The 20575-nt window shown below is 37.6% G+C and overlaps 1 protein-coding gene across 1 annotated transcript; it reads right to left on the reverse strand.

Annotated features, from left to right (window-relative positions):
• Window positions 1-4421: 4421 nt before the first annotated feature.
• Window positions 4422-14794, reverse strand: LOC148836895 (pinopsin-like). The gene is made up of 4 exons (XM_088914212.1): window positions 14428-14794; window positions 12953-13281; window positions 8092-8325; window positions 4422-4682 (listed from the first exon to the last, which is right to left on the reverse strand). The coding sequence occupies exons 1-4, from the start codon at window positions 14792-14794 to the stop codon at window positions 4422-4424; spliced, it is 1191 nt and encodes a 396-aa protein (XP_088770338.1).
• Between the last annotated feature and the right edge of the window lie 5781 nt (window positions 14795-20575).

The raw sequence follows: 20575 nt of genomic DNA on the forward strand, positions 1-20575 counted from the left end.
GGTCCACTGACGACGCTATTTCTCTTGCTCTTCACACTGCCCTGGCTCATCTGCATGATAAAGATGATAAAGCATTTCATTGCACTTGTGCATACTGTATGGCAATAAACTGAACTGAACTATTCTGTGCCAGCCGCAGCGCACGCTACACAGCAGAATCAATAGAGAAGTGAAAAATATATTTACCTATTGAATAAGGAGGAACTTCTGCCAATCCAGACTGTGCAAGCCCAAAGTGGAATTTACCTAAAACACCAGGGTTAACACAACTATTCTTATGAACATTGACAAAGGATCTTAATTGAGGAAGTAGCCTGGACCTCAGTTTATCTTACATACTGTATCCTATAGCAGTGTTCCTAGTCAGCACACTGCATTAGTCGGAGGATTGAGCACATAGTGGTCAACCCATGCCTCTTACAGCAGAAAGGACTCCCATCCCCGTACTGACCAGGCCCAGACTTCCTGAGATCAGGCTACAAGGTGGTAACATGTTAGGTATTGCTTCACTCAGATAAAAGAAACAGGCAAATAAATACATGTAGAAGAAAAAGAACTCTTCAGCTCTGCTTTTAAAAAGTTATAATTCTATATGTAATTTAAAAGGAGCTTTAGGCAAAACCAGTTCTTACTTCCTTATGTATATGAACATGTTTTCTAAAAACACCATTTCATATCTGATAGACAGGTTTTTCATCTACTAGACCACATTTTTTAAATGACAATAATCAGACACACCATGTGGTTGCAGAGAAAATATATTCCTGGGCATGTGGTTGCCCAGGAAAATATTTTTAAAAGAAAGTTATGTGGTATCATTGCCTTAAGAAATCCCCCCAGTCCATCCTCTTGCTTATATGTTTATTTTTGAAAAAACAGAGTATGATTGTATCTTGACTTTCAAGGAATTGTGCTATGCCTTACATTGAGGCTTGGATTAGATGCTTCACTTCAGGCATATTCCTATGACTAAAAACCATAGTTTAATAACAATAGTACAGTATAGACTCAGTTCCTGCAATCTTTAAATAATCTGTTAATACTACTACTAATAATAATAACTTTTTTATAGTGCACCTTTCCAAACCCAAGGAAGCTGTACATAGTGATAAAGAAAAAGACGAAAAAGTACAATGAAAAGTAAAAGAGAAAAAGGAAAAAACAACATACAGTACAGCACAGGTTCATACAGATAGAATGTAAGACAATCAGACATAGGGCATGGTTAAAAGGTAGGTTTTGAGTTTGGATTTGAAGAGATGACGTAGTATCTCTTCCAAAGGAGGAATATCCTATGTAATTTTCACAAAAGGCTCTTGCCTGTTTTTATGACACTCTGTACTGTAGACAACATTTAGAAATTTAGAACTCAACTTATTTAATTTCAGTTAAACATCATGTATTGGAACAGCTGCCCTAAATCCAGATCTTATTGCAAACTAGGCAACGATGGGCCATGCTAATATTTCATATCAAGTGGTAGAAATGAACAGAAACATCAGGTTTACAGAGGAAGTTTCTCGGGTGGACCAGTCAAAAGAACTCTTTTCTGCACACTTATTTTTGACCACTATAAAATATTTGATTATGAATGTGTTCTGAATGTGATATCTTTTATATCCATCAAAGATATCAGAGTTCTCTACACTGGAAATACACAAGTACTGTGGAACAGGATTTTTGTTTGCCTTTTTGCTTTTTTAGATGTTAACAGCATTAAAACAGAAAAAAACATTGTTCTGAATGTTTTTAGTTATGCCATTCAAAAATGCACTGTCTTGCATGTGCGAGAACGTAATTCCTCTTAGAGTGGAAGAACTGCTGGCTTAGTTTGAAATATTATTACAAGTCAGTGCAAATGACATACCACTTCTATGCTGCAGAAGCATAAGCCTCTTCAGCCCCATATTAAAACGAAGAAAAATGGGACTCTAACCAGACCTTCAAATTACACAACACAATACTGTAAGTCCAGTTGAAGACTACAGATTCTATGAGATCATTAAAAATCGTTTTCACTCCAACTAAACATTGATTGTCCTCTCCACCATCAACAATACAAAGTGAATATCAGTACACACATGTACAAATTTCAACATTTTATTACTCATTACTTTTGTCACGCGCGCCCAGGGAGCCAGTGATCACGTGATACCGCGGGATTCCCGCGAGTGCGCGCATTTCATCCAAGCGCACGGGAAACCAGTCGGACCGGTTTTTAGTCTGCCGGGCTCCCAGTTTCAGTCAGGGAGCCAATCTTCCAGTCGAGCCCTGCATTTAAACCCCGAAAGACCGCTGGGACAGTGCCCTGACAATGAGATACCTAAGGTAGTACAGTCTCCCGGCTGCTTTAGGAAGTCTGTCTATGCGCAGCGCACGAACTTGAACTTTATTGCTATATGTAACCGGTACACGTACTGGTACAATGGAATTCTTACTTACAGAAAGTCTCTTGATGGTTAAAACAAGTGTAAAAACACAAAGTGCAGACAGTGCATCAAGACAATATACAAACAAACAGTAGACAGTGTAAAAGTAAACAGTTTGAATGTAAACAATGCAGACGTGTAAACAATGACTGGAGATGTGCAATAAATAAATCATAATGAGATGCATCATCGCGACCTGTGTGAAAGGTGTTAGGCCACGGGCTGAGAGCTGTACTCGGGGTTCGGGCTTCTCCGACTGGAGGTACAGTGGAGCAAAACCGGTAGATAGTGGAACCGCCGTTTTTACCTTGGCTTCCTGATCAACACTCGCCGCAACAACGATCCAGCGGTGTGCGCCAGCCTGTCAGGCTTTCCCCCCGGGATTCCGAGTCTCCCTTCTTTCACCAGGCTCCCCTCACAGCCTTTTCTCCATCAGGGTTTCCCTGCTGCCCCTCCTGCCTGTGCCTTCTACCGGCTTTGTTCCACTGTACCTCTCCAGTCGGAGAAGCCCGAAGCCCGAACCCCGAGTGCAGCTCTCAGCCCGTGGCCTAACGCCTTTCACACAGATCGCGATGCATCTTCCTTGGGCCAAGCTACGTGTCGCAAGATTGAGGCCCAGTAATTCTGAAACTCAGAATTGTTGTGGTCACTTGGGAGTTGGCGCTGCTGTCCACCAGTGAAGTATTTTAGCATGTAAGAGACACGAACAACTGAAAAGACCTAAAAGCAACTCGTGCAGCTGGTATTTCAGATATTTGAGTTTTCAGCGGGATGACAGACACGATCTTAATTAATTAATTAATTTGTAGCATATTTGTAGTCTTTAAGTTTCATCATTCCAAAAGTAACAAATAGTATTCATAGCCTTTTATGATAGAACAAGCAATAGGTTTATTCCATGCTGAAAAAAAGAAGAAAGAAAACACAACGTTTCAGCCGTGGAGCCTTCTTCAGCTGGATTAAATATTAATAACAACAATTTACTAGGGCACTACAATGGTTCTGGGATATTTATTTCTGAAGTTATGTGAATATGCTGACAACCAGCCAAAAGGTGTGACTGAGATATTGGTCAAGTATATTGTAACGCAACGGGGGCTCAGGCGGGCGCCCTTGCCGCATTAGGTCGGCCCCCCACAGTCGGGGCTCGAACCCGGGACTCCCGCGTCACTCAGCAGGGACCCAGCCCGGTGAGCTAAAGAGAGATCTCTCCGCAGCCTACGGGCTGTGGTCCTGCTATTACTGGGAAGGGCGGTGACGTCACCTGCTCTGGTAAGCCGGCTCTTACACAGTACCTGTCGGCTGTAAGCGTTACAATATTATGCAGTACTGTATTATATTTATCAGGCCAACTCGGGAACAACTTTGTAACCTCAGGTTAAAAATCTGACTTAGGTTTCTCTTTGTGTTAATATAAAAATAGAATTAAGAGCTACATAGACAGTTGTTGTTTCCATCAGTTCATCACTCTTAGAATGAAGAGATTAAGGAAAGAAGGTCTGAAACAGGAAGAGTGTGCATCTTTATGTACAGTATAACACATTTCTCACTTATGGGTCATTCTAACTGCACTGCTGACAATTTGCAAAAACAAATAACCAGAAATGATGTGTGACAAGACTGCAACTGACTATCATAGTTTATTATGACTCAATTTTGCACATTAAAATTCTATCATAATCCAACCTCTCATTTTTTTCAGTAAATCACACAGGTACAGCTGTGGCAATATTCTGGGCTATGCAAACCATAATTAAAAGATCACATCTACATGCATTTTCAAAATATCTCCATGCGTTTTGTGTAAAACCTGCTCTGCTGAGCAGTGATTCCTGTTAGCAGACAAGACTGGCGTGCTTCCCTAAGCTCCTGTCCATTCTTTCAATCAGATGTTGCGATTGGCAGAGAATTTGTGGAAGGCCTCTCTGGCTTTAGCATCTGGTTTAATGCCACACAGGATCAGAGGCTGACTTTGCAGAAAAACAAAACAGGTTAGGAATGGTAATGAGGCACACGAGATGCAGCAGGCTTGGTTTCGTCCACACACAATGCGCCATGCACCTCATTATGTCCATTAGCTGGGTTGTGGTTGGCTGTGGAAAGCTGTCCTTCTGAGACCACCAGAAATGAGAAGTTCTTGTCATGGATTATCTTGTCAGCTCGACATGCTTTGAGGGTTTTTGAGGTGCTCCTGCTGTTTGAGTTGATGGTTGGTTTTTGGCATCTCACAAAAGCACAAAAGCATCTGTAGAACTGTGAAACAAAAAGAACCAAAAATATACATTTAAAACCATGTGTTAAAACAACTACGAATTATACCAAAACGCCATATGGACAGCTGGCTATTCTAGAACAGAATGCAGGCAATGTATTCTCATGTCATTTGATTGCATTGTTTTCTGTTATACTCAGCAGTTGCTAAGCCAGGGCCATCAAGTAATTGGCCGTTGCTTACAAAGTACTGTATGTGGGGAGTGGAATAATGTCTGTCTGTGAACACCTGTAGGGACATGGCATGACCCGTTTCAATGCCGGCATGAATACTTCACTTAAAAATGTCTTTGCACTGTCAACACCCTCCTGTGTTTTTGAAAACCAGTTTGTTCAAATCAGTACAGCAACACCGTAGCTGGAACACAACAGACGTTGAAACAAAGAAGAAAAACGAGTACTACTGGATTGAGAGTAGCTTTCAGCTCCTAGGCTCTGCTAATTATGCTTTGAGATTGGTGGGAAATTAAAAAGTGTGGTTATTTGTAAGAACCTGATTTTATGCTGTATAAAAAAGGCTTAACTGCACTGCTTGTAGAAATGAAAATGGATTAAATTAACAGTTTCATAAGAAAACTAATATAATGGATCTAAATCTTAAGGAACAGACTTTCTTTGGTGCTGATGGTGAACAGGAAAAAGGTACTAATATCACAATGCTCAATATAAAACAACAAATATGTTTATACAGTATAGTCATCAGAAATAAAGCAGCCTCAGGAACAAAAGATTACAGGTCTTCTCTACTCACCCAGGTCTGAGAGGCCCTTACTATGCAGAACTTCTTCTGATTATTTAGTTGTGCTTGAATCTGTACAGCATTTTTAGTCTTCAACTCGCCTCAACTCTGTAATTCCATAACACGGGCTGGGAGGAATTGAAGACTGAAAATGACATACAGGACATTAATTCCCCATTGCCTGTAAATAAAATCGCTCTTAAATATTTAAAAGCTGCAGCATTTGCAGTAAGGTGGTGAAATAAAATCTATTTTTTAAAAGCCCAATTTTGCATTTTTAGAATACCACAACTATCTAAACAGCATGAATCTAAATTTCCATTCCCTGCTTTTATGCCAAATGTTCACTATTCCATGTGAAGAGCATTTGGGCTGTGTGGGTAGTTTTTCTGCTGCATATTTACCACAGGAGCTCTCTGGATATGTTCACTGATTAAAAAATGGCGTCACTTCATCAAGTTTGTGGTACTCACAAAGCAAAGGTAAAAGAAGAAGGAGAAATGAAGGAATGAACCCAAAGTGCATGATGTTGATGGAATGTAGATTTTAATCATTAAAAAAAAACTTTGCTTGACACTGACCTCATATTTACAATTGAGATAAAACTGCTAACACATACAATATCTGCCTATAGAAGTAGCTTTCCCAGATGGGGTTGCTCTGCACAAAATCCCAGCTTTAGTGTTAGTATTTAATGAACAGAAAGACACAGGAAATGTGCTGTGAAAAAAGTAATAACTTATCTCCAGGGCACCACCTGGTATATCCAGAGGTAATTTTGTCTTGTATAATATACAGTATTAAGTATACTCTAATGAAAGTCGCATATCAATTCTGCACTGTAGGCTTTTTATTTAGCTAGTGAATCCTGGCTGAATGACTGAACCATATGCTTTATTTATGTTTGTTTTAAGGTCAGATGCACAGTTGCAAACAAATATTTGGAAATTCTGCATTTAAACATACGGTATCTAGGAAGCTCTACTAAATAAATTGGATCTCCACAAAATTGTTTTATATCAATCATAGATTGTGGATCAAACTTTTAGAAAATTAAGAATTCTAGAGAAAGTCATACATTTGTATATAAATCAATACAATAAATAAAATATCATAAACAGAATGTATTCAAATTCTGACACTATCTTACAATGTTTGATAAGAACAAATTTAAACAGCTGAGTTTTTTATATGATCTTGTGTTACCATACATTATCATAAATATCAGTTTCAGAACACAAACTTTGTCACACTACTTAAAGCCGGTTTCTTTACGAAAATGTGATAAGGTCAGATGAAACCAAGTTCCATACTGTGTCTCAAGAGGTATTTCACATTGGTTTTATTAATCATTTAATGGAATAGTGACTTAAATAGTGCATTTATTCACATATTTTTTAAAAAAACTACAGAATATCTTTACAGAGAAATGCAAGTGTAGCTATTGATCAGCACAGGTTATGGTCTTCAACCCTGAAACAAGCTTCTATGAAATAACCCATACTAAGTTCATAATTTTCTTCAAAACTGAAATAACAGTAACCAAACACCAAAACAAAAAAAAAAACAGTACCCAAATTGTTTGGGTAGCCTGTACACAAATACTAATTAAAAATTTGTTTCAATTCTCAGCACAAGAAAGCACCCCCTAAACTATTTTTAATATTCTTAACTGGAGTTAAAAATGTTCCCAGAACTAAGAAAATCAAAATGCTTCTTCAGCAAGTCCCACAAAATACAGTAGGTTTAAAGCTGGAAAAATTAAAAAGTTAGACACAAGACGGAAAAATGATAAATTTTGTGAAAAGGAAAACAAAGGTTTTTTTCAACTTTATTATGACATTTATTTTAGATGTCCCAGATTCCTTCATCGAACTACAGCATAGACCAATTGCACTGCACTAGGCGTTTTGATGATGCAGGAATATTAAATATGGAAAAACAAATTTTGAGCGGAAAAAAATTGCATGTTACTGCAGATTTCAAATGAAACCTAACCTGTCACTTCTGACTCAGCAGATAATCTTTTTTACATTTTTTTTTAGCTGTTAATTGCTTTTCAACATCTCTTGCTCATCTCTGTGAAAATAATTTGTGGAGTTGTTTTCCATTTTGTATTGCGCAAACATTCTGTCAGAGCAAACGACAATTAACAGTCCTTTTAATTTATAATGTTGTTACTTTGTCTACATTTGACACATCCACACATCTACATTTAATTGACCGCTCTTAACTTCCAACATAGTGATCCAATCTATTCTACAGTAGGTGCTCCTTCCCTATCTGGGTTGAAAGCTTGAAAAAAATGTTTTTGAAACAACAAAAATTCCAAAGAGCCACAGTCCAAAAATGAAAAAAAAAAACAGTTACAGGTGACAGGAACACACACTATAAATAAACACAATTGTACGTGGTACGATTTCTGTTATCTTTTAAAATCATCTCATTGTTCAGTCTTGTTACTGCATTTTTTTTATTAAAAAATGTATATTTAGCCTATTTGTCTTTCTTTAAAACAATAATTCTTACTTCAATTTTAGTTGCTAACTGTAACTGTATTTTAATTTCACCTTTTTAATCTTGCAGACATTGTTAATATCTTCCATGGGTCTATACAGTACATTCAGCATCCTCACATACAGTGGCCCTTACCTGATTGTTCATAAATACATAGATAATGGGGTTGTAAACAGTGCTGCTCTTAGCCAGAACTGAAGGAATAATGCTGACAGTGGGAGTGATGAGACCAGGCTTCCCAAATGTGGCTATCAGAGCCACTGTCCCATAAGGCAGCCAGCAAAGCAAGAAGCAAATCACCATGGCAACCACCATAAGCAGAACTCTTTGCTCCCTTGTGCGTCCAGTCGCAGTGCTGATGCCACTCACCTGGAACAGAAATAGAGCAGGGGATTTGGAAGCAGGTCAAATCATCCTTGAGAGAAGAGAGAAAATTCACCACTTGTTGTTCTTAATAAAGAGTTTATTTATTATTGACTGTACTGCACACCGTGGCACAAGATATTATACTGTATATACTCTGTTTATAGACTTCTCATACCTTTAAAACTGAATCAATAAAACTCAAGAAGTACGCAAGACACTGAAGTCAGGGCACTCGTGCAACATTACAAGATTTCATAGGATCCTTTTAGAGATTGGCCAAGGTGAAATCCAAAAGTGTGTTAAGATTTAAATAATCATTATTATTATTATAGCAGTCATCACTGCAATGGATTTTTAATATCAGTTATGTTTAAATAACTGAAAGAGATACAATGTTAGGTGAATATTTAACCTTCTACTTTAGTAAACAAAACATAAAAAGCTTTCCCTTAAAGTAGTAAAACAACTCTGTTGGAGAAAGAATCAATGCCTATATCTAAGTGATGGAAGTAACATAAACAATTGCAAAAGACATATTTAGGTAGATAGATAGATAATACTTTATTAATCCCGTAGGGAAATTGATACATGGTGAACAAAACATTTTAAGCTTTTCAAGTGTATATTCATATTGTGGAAATAATTAGTAAACAACTAACCTCAGTCCAGGATTGGTCCTGGATATTGAAGTGATCAAATGTGAAGTATGACTCATTGTACAGGATTCAATTGAATACATGGAAAAAATCCCCATGGCACCGACTACACTAATATTTGATTTAATATGAGACATGAACTTCTGTTCATTGCGAGTAACATTTAGTTTAGATGAATCAGTTCTGCTTCATTTTAGGTGTCTGGTAATAACAGGTTATAAAGAGTCTATTAATATGTTGAGTTTGGGGTATGCTTCAGAGTATGGTCAAGATTAGGATTTAAACTACAGTAGAGATAGGTAACAATTCACATTTGCAGTATGTCACTCTATCTATTTAGAAAAACATTTAACTTAGAAAGTGTTTAGGGCTCTGCACTCTTGAGGTGAAGGTCTGGGGTTCAAGTCCCAGGCAAGTTACTCCAGTACATGCCCTTTTGTGCAAACAGGTACTCTCCTGTTTATCATTGTTATTTGATTAAATAAAGGATTAAATTTTAAAAAGATATACTATCTGCAGCTAATACCTACAAATATGGACCGAAACATATGTTAAAAAGATACAAAATTGCTGCACATGTGTTTTCTGGGCTAAGATTTTTTCCTACAGTCAGAGTTTAGCATGAAAACTCTCCTCACAGAAATGAGATTATACACACAGATTCAGCCTGATTATTCTGATAAGCTTTTCATTTCGGAGAGTGCAATACTGAGCTCAGTGAAATGAAGTTTATTTTTAGATATTTCACAGTCGAGGCTCAGTAGTTCTGTGAGCTTCAGTCTGAGGCCTATAACCATCAATTAACTAAAACACTTACTGAATATTGAGTTAGAGTGCCCAATGTGATGGAACAAATGGATTGTAAGGATATCAAAGGATGTATTTATTACTATCACAAATAAAATGTACAAACCTGTTTGAGGAGACTAGCTCCACTATTTAACCTGAACACAGCTGCACGTTCTAGCACAGGGATGTTCAATTATAGACTTTGGTGTTTTCAGTCAAGCACGGTTTTCATGACTCTTCACATTGTCAAATTCCAAAGGCTATAGGGTAAATTGGTCCAGTGAAGGTTTAATTGGATCAAACTGATACTCCTCCCAGGAGAACAGTTATTTACAATCTAAAGACACATAGAAAATGTGCCGAATTATGGACCCGGAGAACTTGGTCTAGAATTCTTTATGGAAGATTCCATTGCTACAGATCCGGGGACTGTAATGTCTGTGAGTGGAAATTCCGGTTTACAGAGCTTTAAAAATAAAGTAACTGCAGCTGACATAACCTACTTTGTCATCAGCAGGAGAGCAACTTAAGCAACACATATATATGGCTGACTAGTTACTGTCACATTATCTTTCTCCATTTGGATCCTGGGATATTTTCCATGCTTATAAGTGTAATTGTTACAAGAGGATGAGTGACCCTGCTCACAGCTGCAACAGCACTCTCTTTACAACTTTACATTGTACTTACTGTATTTAACATTATAAAGAAACAAAAAGGAGATTGCGAAAAAGAAAATGGGTTGATGAATTGAAAAAAGACCATCACAGATATTTAATTGGCACTGTAAATTCTTAATTAAATCACTGGTTCTGTTATAGGAAATGAGTGCAACACAACTCCAAATTTGAATGTGTCCCTTCTTGGCTTTGAAATAAATGCAGATTTCTAACAGGGCTGTTTAAGAACCATCACAACTGCAACTTTTTTCTTAAATTACAGCACAGCACAAAGATGCTTTTGTCTTCACCTTGATGGTGAGGCAAAGGCTTCAAAAGCAAACGATAATTTGACAAGTGAAATGCTGGGACAAGCTGTTTTGCTTTCAAGCTGCCCAAAAAAGAAGCACAGAAGAAATCTTGTGAAGGAGATTCAGGAAAATATTTAGTAATCGGAGCAATCCGGTAGAGAGAGAATACTCTGAATTTAACAGGTTTTTCAAACTTAAATCTTGAAAGGCAACCCTATACAGTATATGAGGAAAACTAACTCGCAACACCGCCTTTTAAAAATCCATCAACAAAAAAATAACTTAAGACTGGGACAGGCTGCTGAAGGAGATAAGAGTTTTAGATCTATAAACCTGGAAAGCAGTCCTACCAGTGCCCAGTGGTACAAATATCTCAACTAAATCAAGTACTTTTACCCCATACTCAGACATACTGAGAGCTTAATTTCTTCTAAATTCATCTCATGAAGCGTTCTTTTCCAAAAGTGCTGCTTTCTCAAAGGAACTCAAAGAACAAATGGTTGAGTGTTGAAGCTACACCCAAAAGGTCAACAGTGCTTTCAAATTTATTCAAATTAATATGGAGGGTTGTTTGCTCTTCTTAAAAGCCAATTGAGAATAAGGAAATGGTTGGAAAATTACAATCTGGATTCACACCCATTTATTCTTGATTGGTATTAGAAAAGTGTGATCCAGAATGACATGTAATGAGCTTTCATACCATCTCCCCTGGCCTTTTGCAGGTGTGTTGAATAGGATTAAGCTATAGAATTATTCAGAATGTCACACAACACCTCCTATGTGGGTAGTGTAAGCCAGGGGTCGTGTAGTTACCAGAGGAAGAACAAACCCACAATGATAAGGCATTACTTAAAAAATAAGAAGTCCCAGCTTCCTTGATTACCCACCCAAACCACCTCTGGGCTCCTTCCCCAGGGGGAAAAATCCGAAAAGAAAACAACCTGTAGGGTATACCATCCCTTTCCTCACAAGTTCTTTGTCTTTCCACTGTAGACACAAACTAGGGGTTTGATCACACACAAGATCAACAAACTTTGTGATAAATCACTACTTTTTTCACAAGTACTTTGCTCTTATTATTTGTCCTCCTTATACCAACACATCCAACTCCTACTGTATCTCCAACAACTGTAAGTACTGTACTCCCCAAGCTCTTATATATGGTTTGGGACATACCATTACCATGGACAGGACAACACATAACACATATAATTGTAATCTGGACTATCTGGACGCACAGATCCACATACACAAACAGTACAAGTAAGGTTTCAGTTCTTTCTTGGACATTTAAAATTTAAAACTAGTCTTCTACCTACAGTACACGTTTTGTTGGTGACAGACTATTCTGTCACACAGAATGTCTCTGGAAAGGTTCTTGGATCAACTTCTAAAAGAATGTTTTTTTTCCTGTTGAAGTCTTTGATATCTTTCACTACAATAATCGGTGAGAGCTGTACAGTAGATATGGCACTACCTTGTGCTAAATCTGGCCATCATGTGTCATAGAGCAGACAGTACTGTAGGTACTAGGTACTGCACTAAAAATAGTACTATGGATGTGAGCACCAAAAGACACAAATGTACTTAGGCAACCATCCAGCTGTGAAAACATGAAGAACAGGTTTACTTAACGGTTTCACTGTTCTCTTCCTGATATACGTTCAATTTTTTGGAAGAGGTTTTTGTTGGATTTTTAAATGTAACTGTTCCTGTGCTCAATATACATTTCTTGTCAGATATAGGTATTGTTTTGTTGCTGTCCTTTTTAATCCATTGCAAGATACATTTGAGCTTTTGAAATAATTAATGTTGTCAAATTCATACGGTAACCAAAACAATTAGAATATATGCTGCAATACTGCAACATTAGGACTTGAATTAGAGATAATTAAAATGTATAATGTATAATTATATGTATATACAGTAGTCTCTGTAATGTATGTACCTGTTCTGGGAATATCCTCGCAACACAATATTTCAATGACACATATCAGCTGATCATTTTTTGCATCTACCTCTCTTTAGTAAAGCTACTAGAAAACCTGCAGGAGACACTAAAAGATATTGCTTTCGAACACTGACGGAGACAGATGTAATGAGCTCAATTAAATTGCACTCCTGACAAAAAGCTGATGAGGTCTTTTTCTGATAAGATGTGTTTTTAAGGTCATATCTTCCATATGTTGCCTTCTGGCAGTCAACCAGGACTTACCTGTTTAACAGTGAGTAGCAGCTTCCCATAGCTGTAGACAATTATAATGAAGGGCAAGACTAGACAGAAGGTGAAGAAGCAGATAATATATGACATGCTGTTTGCACTCTTGGATTGCCAGTTTACAGAACAGGTAGTACCAGGTCCCTCAGGTCCATAGCTGCTCCATCCAAAAAGAGGAGGTAATGTCCAAAGTAACGAGTATGTCCAGGACACTAAAATCCCCAAGAGGGCTTTTTTGTAGTCTGTAGCATCAGCCTCCGCAGTTCGCATCATTGTGATGTACCTTTCATAGGACAGCAGAGCCAGGGAAATAAGAGAGACGGTTCCTGCAGGATTAGCAGAACATTTGGAACCTTTAGAGATAACAAAACTGATGATCTGAGTCACTGAGTCAGAATAGCTGTAAACTTTTTTTTTGTTTTGCTAATCCCATTTATTGCTGTTCCTCCCTTTTCTGAAAAACCAAACCTTAATGTAATAAAAGATGCTATTCGCAACCATAGCATGTACAGGAAGATGATTCAGGTAAACTCCTGCTTTGTACGCAGTAATACCTTCTAAATACTGAGCAGGCTTTGAAAACTGGAGAAAAAACATTCACTTTGAAGACTAATCAAAATGAATACTTTAATTGCATCAGGTTCTGATTGCGCGTATGGAAAACTACCTGAACAATGATCTGTTATTTTAAAAGTTTATCTGCAAGTTATTCGGCCAAAAGCAGGCGGTCTTTCGAATAAAATAACTTTCCAAACATTAATATGAGTACAAGATATACATTTTAGGAAGAAAGGAATCCAAACGCAGGATCTTCATTAACCAGGGCGCAGAATACTCAAAGGACTATAATGCAGTATTAAGATAGAAAGGTTTTTAGAACGGATGACCCAAGTGACAACAGATGAAGCATTAATTCTGTAATGCGTAGCCTACACTATTTATTACCAAGACAAGATTGTATTCCACGAGGAAACTTAGCAATTAATATAAACCTGCACTTTATTAGAAAGAAAGGCTTACTTCAACAGTAATGGATTCAGTAATCTGGAGGGATTCGCAAACTACAAGATGTACACATTTCCCTAGCGACTATACATTACTCTACAGACCTTGACTAGCTGGAAACAGCTGAATCGAAACGGAGTAGACGTGTTATTTTTAAAATTTGTTTTAAAGATGCTTTTTATTTCCTCTTTCGTCCGCTAAAAGCGATACTCCGATTACCGGTGACTGCTGATTAATTCTCCATTAATGTCTTACAGAAACGTGAAAGTTAAATTTAACATTTTGCAAAACCCTTTGATATGATTACCTTGAATATACCTTTTTTGTCTGAATTTCTGAAAATCAACATTAGTACTAATAATATTGTAAAAATGTGATAAGAACTGTACGTGTAACGTTTTTACACCAGGTAGCTATTATTATATATATCTTTATTTATTAGCATTGCTTAAAAGGACGAAACTTACCGAAAAGTGAATTCACAAAGCCATACCAGACACATCCACTTTCGCCAATGAGCCAGCGTCCCTGCGTGCTCGCTGCGAAGCTGAAAGGCGTTCCCATCACACATACCAGCAGATCGCTAACAGAAATGTTCATTAGCAGCATATTGATGGGAGACCGTAAGACTTTGTACAGGCAAAACAGCAGGAGAACTAATAGGTTATTTATAAATCCCAGGGTCCCGATAAAGCCCAAGCAAATAGCCACGATCTGATGGCCAGTAGCAGTTAAATTGTATTCCCTGGAAGTGTCCAGGTGCGCCTCTCTCGTGTTCTTGCACTGCACAGCGTTGGCACCGATACACTCAAGACTCACGTTAGACGTGATCATTTTCAAAATAGCGTGTTAGTGTTAATCTAAGCATTAAAAAAAGTTCTTATTTAAGAATTTCGTTTGCTCCGGGAAGTCTTAGGAAGGAAACTTCGTCTCCTTTATTTCTTTATGTGCAAAGGAGTAGATCACCGGAGCAGCCGACGATACAGGGAAGGCTTTGGATGAAGTGTTGTATTGCGGTCCACCCTACGCTAGCGAAAGTACTTTGTGTTAAATTTGTATTGTAGCGCTCTTCGATTCTTGATTTACAGTATGGAGTGCAGCGCAAACCAAAGAGCTTCACCAGTCACGCTAAATGCAATATAAAATGTGGAAGCTGAAAGAAAATTAACTTAAAGAGACCTCTGTGGATATAAATCGTTTTACAACCAGACAAACGCAGAGGTTAGTGGAATTGGATTTAAATTAATCTTTCTGCGCTTTCTCCATTTATGTTTGTTTTCAATAGATTAATATTCGTTTGCAATTACTTCTATTATTATCAAAGGTATTTAAATACATCTAAAAACGTGAACGTACCATTCAATGACATCTGGATTTTATTTCGGGAAAATGGAATTAAGAGTGGCCGTGCTTGCTGCTCCAGACTTTTTTAAGCCTAACTGTATCCAGTCTTTGTTAAAAATACCCTACCTCAGCATTAACAACTCATGCGATCCTTTTCATTGTGTGATATCCTTTCTTATAAGCTCTGAATTGAGTCGGAAGTGCTGCAAAATTCCAGAAAAGCTATGCAAGTATTAAGTCCAAGAAAAAAGCACTTCAAGGCATTTCAGTAATACACGAGATCCAACAGAGCATACATACTCTACTGTATATAACATACAAGAAAGGAATATGAGCAAAAATTTGTTTTTGTGATTGAATTGTACGGCTATACTAATCAGCATAAAAATTAAATTTATTTTCCATCATAAACAGATGTGTTATAAAGGTATCCTTTCAGTTAAAGATCTTACTTTGCCTCACAAAACTGTTGTAATAAAAGTCCAGCAAAATCTAGACTGACACTCTTTAAGAGGGAGATCTGTATACTCAATCATGCGCTCTGACACCAGCAGTCAGCAACACTGAAGTCATAAAATGCTTCAGGGATTAAAACCCTTTTCTGTGCATTTTTTCTGGAAATATCCCAGTATGTATTGTAAGACGTCCTGAGACAGAAGATTGGAAAGACTAAATGATTGAAGATCATCCTTTGGATGAAACAATAGTTTCTGGCTTTTAATTCTTCTCTTTATCTGCTTATTAAGACCCTAGATGTAAAGAGCAACATTACAAGTTTCTACTTCTGTAAGGTAGCAGTGCTGATGCAGTTAATGAACCCTATGTGGAGTCCGGGACGCAGGTCAGAAAAGATGGGACCCTGGAAAGTAATCAGAACTACCAAAGCCCAATCGCTAGACAACAAACGAAGTCGAGGACAGGTTCCAAATTCAAGGCCACTAGTAATGACAAGAGAGAACAAGAGAGAACAAGAGAGAACAAGAGAGAACAAGAGAGAACAAGAGAGAACAAGAGAGAACAAGAGAGAACAAGAGAGAACAAGAGAGAGATTCCTAAGGAGTTCCCAATACCAAGCAATGAGATGAGAATGGGAGGGTTTAAATATGTCTGGATGTGGAGGGTGTGGTAACCAGTGAGCTGTCCTGATTGGTTAGTGGGTCTGATCTGCAGTGTTTGCGGGGATTGCCTCCAGCTGGTGCTTGATTGGTGGCGAGACCGTTTGTGTGGAGGATTCTGACTAGCGGCGGGTGTGACAACATTGGACTTTTACAAAGCTACTGGACTAGGATCTCGCATGCACAGTTTTTGCCATGTTGGATCACAACCTTAGAATTCCTCTGTACCAATCTAGTGTCATGTAAACACCAATGGTCCTTTTCTACACGTGTGAGCAAGCCAAGCATAAGAAGAATCCCATCCAGAACATGTTCTTATACAGGTACATACATAACCTGTGGTCCTGGCTGGCACGCTTAAAACATTCTTCAGCATCTTCCTGTCTTCCTTCCTTGTCTTACTGTTCATTACAATTCTCAGACCTTCTGTCTGATGATTCGAGTTCAGCTGCAGGTGACACGGAGTGAACAAAACCTGGGTACTGCTACAATCTACAACTCAAAACCACAATTGTTGGTGGTAGGGAGGCAGATTTTCTGGTCTTTGCTGGATTGTTACATCTGTTAAACAGCGGTGAAGAGGGGTGGTGGTTGATGAGAACACTAAAGAGAAACTGAGTGTAAACCTAAAAAAGACAGCTGTGCAGTTTGCATCTCCTTTTCGTCAAGTGGGAACATATTTTAGCATGCAAATACAGTACATACACACACGATTAGGACTGAGCAGCATGTCATGAAAACATTCAGATTTTCACTTTTAACATTAATTCTTTTGTGCACCCTTCCATAGTTGTCTCCATCCAGGAAGCTTTGTCTTCACATTTGTGGACTTAAATTTAAATTGAGCTCAATTGCGTTCAATGATTCTGTGTTTAAATTATGGTGACTGGTGTCTGCAGAAAGATTAAATTGGGTGGTACAAGCTTGTTTTCAGCTGAGGTCCTGAATTAAGAAACCCTTACAAAACCTCAGCCTGCAAACAACTTTCTCTCAAGTCACAAGGCACCCATATTGCATATGCATGTAAGAGTTTATTGTGTTTATTCTGTAAGTGTGACATTTCTGAGTATTATGTTGACTTACAGCATTGAAATGTCAGACTAAACGTGAATTGAGAGAAAAAAAATTGAAATGTGTCATTTTTTTCCTTTGAGTTTTTCCTCTTTTGGAAGAATTTCTACATTCAATAGATATAAAAAATAGCCAATTAAACCAACAAAAATGTTTTGTATACACAGTATATATAATACTTAGTAAACAAATCAATGTTTTTTCGGACTATTGCACATATCATTCAAACTAGTAAAGAAATAGGAATGAAAACAATGGTTTAGCAAAGACTTGTTCTTTCAATTTATATTGACTCACCATTTGTTACCCTAATATAACATTAAGGTCCTGGGAGCTCAAGGGACTAAAAACGTAGAGATTCAGTAGTAGTTAATTTATTCTGGGATCCTCTGGAGATTTGGATGGAGTTTGTACTGCACACATTTGTAAAGGAGAAATCGTACTCTAGAGACTTATTAAAAGGAACAGGTAGGGGATGTTCAGTCAAAGTTATTTGAACACACTGAAGTAAAGTCACACAGAACAGAAAGAAAGCATGTGACATATCATTACAGTGTTTTCGGTAGTTTTTGTTTATAAGAAACATTTATATTGTTTGATACCCATCAATAATTATAGATTCATTCTCTGTCCCTTACTTCATTTCTGTCTTTCTTTGTATTTAGCCTATTATTTAGGCTCCCTTTTTCCCAGAAGCCATGAAATTGATTATCTATAATTAACTAGTTTTCTAGGTCATCTCTTTACAACATGGCAAGGCAAGGAGAGATATACAGTATTTGCTCACTTACTAAACATTTAAACTATCAGAACGAATATTGTGGCACAGGAGTCTTATTTCAAAGATAAGTAAATGTTACTAACTTATTTTTTTCTGATAATATATGTTGAAAAAGGGTAGTCTTTAAACAACTTAGATTATCAAATTCATGCAGAAAGGAAACAATTATAAGGCTATAATGTACTGTATAAACACTGCATTATTTTTACTAAATCCTATGAAAAGGTAAGCCTCATTGAGCACAATATATCTGTGAGTGGTAAGTCGTAGATACTTCACAATTAACTGAATATTGTTCCTTATTGGTATGCTACTCACTTTCACCACCAATATACAAGATGGGTCAACTAGCTCCCTCTCATTTGCATCTTTTCTTGTGTTATTGCAATGATAGGAATGACATAAATGATACATGTAGGGTGAAACTCAACATCTGAAGTGTGCATCTTTTTTTAAGTAAAAGTAGCATTTTTTTAAACAAAACCCTAGACTTTGTGGTTCTTCTTGTAAAAATAAAAACTGCTAGGTTTACCAATAACTCTAGAGTTGCCAAGATATTCTCAGCTGTCTCTGCAATAAGACATGAAGTATCTGTGAGGGTAATGTTTCCCAAAGGTCTACATTTCTAGTAAATGTTTTATATCAGCCTGAAACAGACAGACCTGTTGGTCCTTATTATCTGCAAATGAAGTGACCCTGTATCATCTGCAAGCTCTGTTTTCAGGAGTCAACTTCCTGCAGGATGAATAACCATATGAAATTCAAATGTGTATAAAATTGTAAAGAAGGGTTTTCATAATTTATTTCTTGAGCGGACTGAGGAACAAAAAGTGCAACTGTTAAATATACACTCAGTATCAGATGCAATAATGTTTGTATGATTTAAGAAGAATGGGTGAGGATTTTGGATATTGATTCAATTTTTTGGGTGTCATTTTGATTAGTTGATCATTCATGACTAACCGTGGCATTTCGAGTGACTTTGATTGTTGCATAAACACTGAGTCACTTCAAGACTGAAATTAAGAGAGAAAAATCCAGAACAGAACCTTTTTGGCATCAATACATTAGAGGTTGGACTGAAGTGTACTGTTGCTTGTTGTTGGGCATCTGCAAAGCCATTTTTAACCTGGCAAGCTCACAGCCAAATACGAATTTTCAATGGTGGCTCACAGTCTAGGAGATCACATGTTACAACACCCTGCCAAGGTTGATATGGAGGTCAAAGTGGGAAGGTCAAGCCAGGAATGTGTACACCTGTTGCAAAAATAATCATCACTTCAGTGAAACCTTTGTGAATTTAATGCATGGATACATATAATATTGTAACACATACGGCCTCCATTGGTTGTGAGAGCCGGCTTACGAGCGCGGTGACGTCACCGCCCTTCCCTGTGAATAGCAGGGACCGCAGCTGCTGGGCTGAAGGGAGATTTCCCTTTGGCTCAAGAGGGCTAGGTCCCTGTTGAGCGATGCCGTAGGCCTGGGTTTGAGTCCCTGATGGTGGGGGGCTGACCTGAGGTTGCAGAGGTGAAGGCGCCCATGTGAACCCTGTAGTGTTACAATATACAGTATATGTTTATTTTTATAATTTATTTATATATATATATATTTAGTTTATAGCTGAGTAGCACATATTCCTAAATATTTCCAAGTTGTAAATGCATGCATTTCTATCTTAATTTAAAAAAGAAAAAAAGGTGCTTTGGTAGCAAAGACTGTGGGGAGTTTTAAAACATTGCAAGCAATTTCAGCTGAAAGCTATATAATCATTTAGGCTTCACTGATTCCTGCCAAGAGGGACATCTCTGCCGTTAATTCTCCGATACACACAGCTGTCCGATGCCGACGACCAGTGCATTTATCACCTGCAAGGAGATGAACAAGGAAAAGAATAAAATAAATACATTATTGTGTGACTATAAATCTCAAATACATTTGGAAAATTAATTTTTATTTCCAGTCATTTTCAAACGTGGTTAAAAAAAAAACCAATCACCCAAGCACTGTCAGGGGAATATGTCAGCATATTTCATGTCCTCTGAACATGAACAGTCTAATTAGGCACAGGTGGTGCAGCCAGTGGCAGGAAAGAATGCTCTCAAGCTGTCTCACATAGATAAACAGTTTTTACAAGACAAAGCCTACCTGCACAAAACGCATCTCATTTGAAATTCCTTGAGCCAATATGCAAAGCACATAACTACCTTCTTTCATGCAGGTAGTGTTCTGAGTATCCACAGACAAAGGTTATTCAAAAAGCACATGGATACAGAAAAGCTTATAGTAAGGAATATTCATGTA

Source organism: Atractosteus spatula, chromosome 4, assembly GCF_055471065.1.
Source record: "Atractosteus spatula isolate fAtrSpa1 chromosome 4, fAtrSpa1.hap1, whole genome shotgun sequence".
Lineage (NCBI taxonomy): Eukaryota > Metazoa > Chordata > Actinopteri > Semionotiformes > Lepisosteidae > Atractosteus > Atractosteus spatula.

Bases quoted from the DNA above. Each gene is read 5' to 3' on its own strand.
- LOC148836895 (XM_088914212.1), bottom strand. From the start codon at position 14,794: ATGATCACGTCTAACGTGAGTCTTGAGTGTATCGGTGCCAACGCTGTG. The intron at 13,282-14,427 runs GTAAGTTTCGTC...CTAATCCTGCAG, and splicing joins CTTTGTGAATTCACTTTTCG to GAACCGTCTCTCTTATTTCC. The intron at 8,326-12,952 runs GTAAGTCCTGGT...TTTCTGTTCCAG, and splicing joins TGCTACTCACTGTTAAACAG to GTGAGTGGCATCAGCACTGC.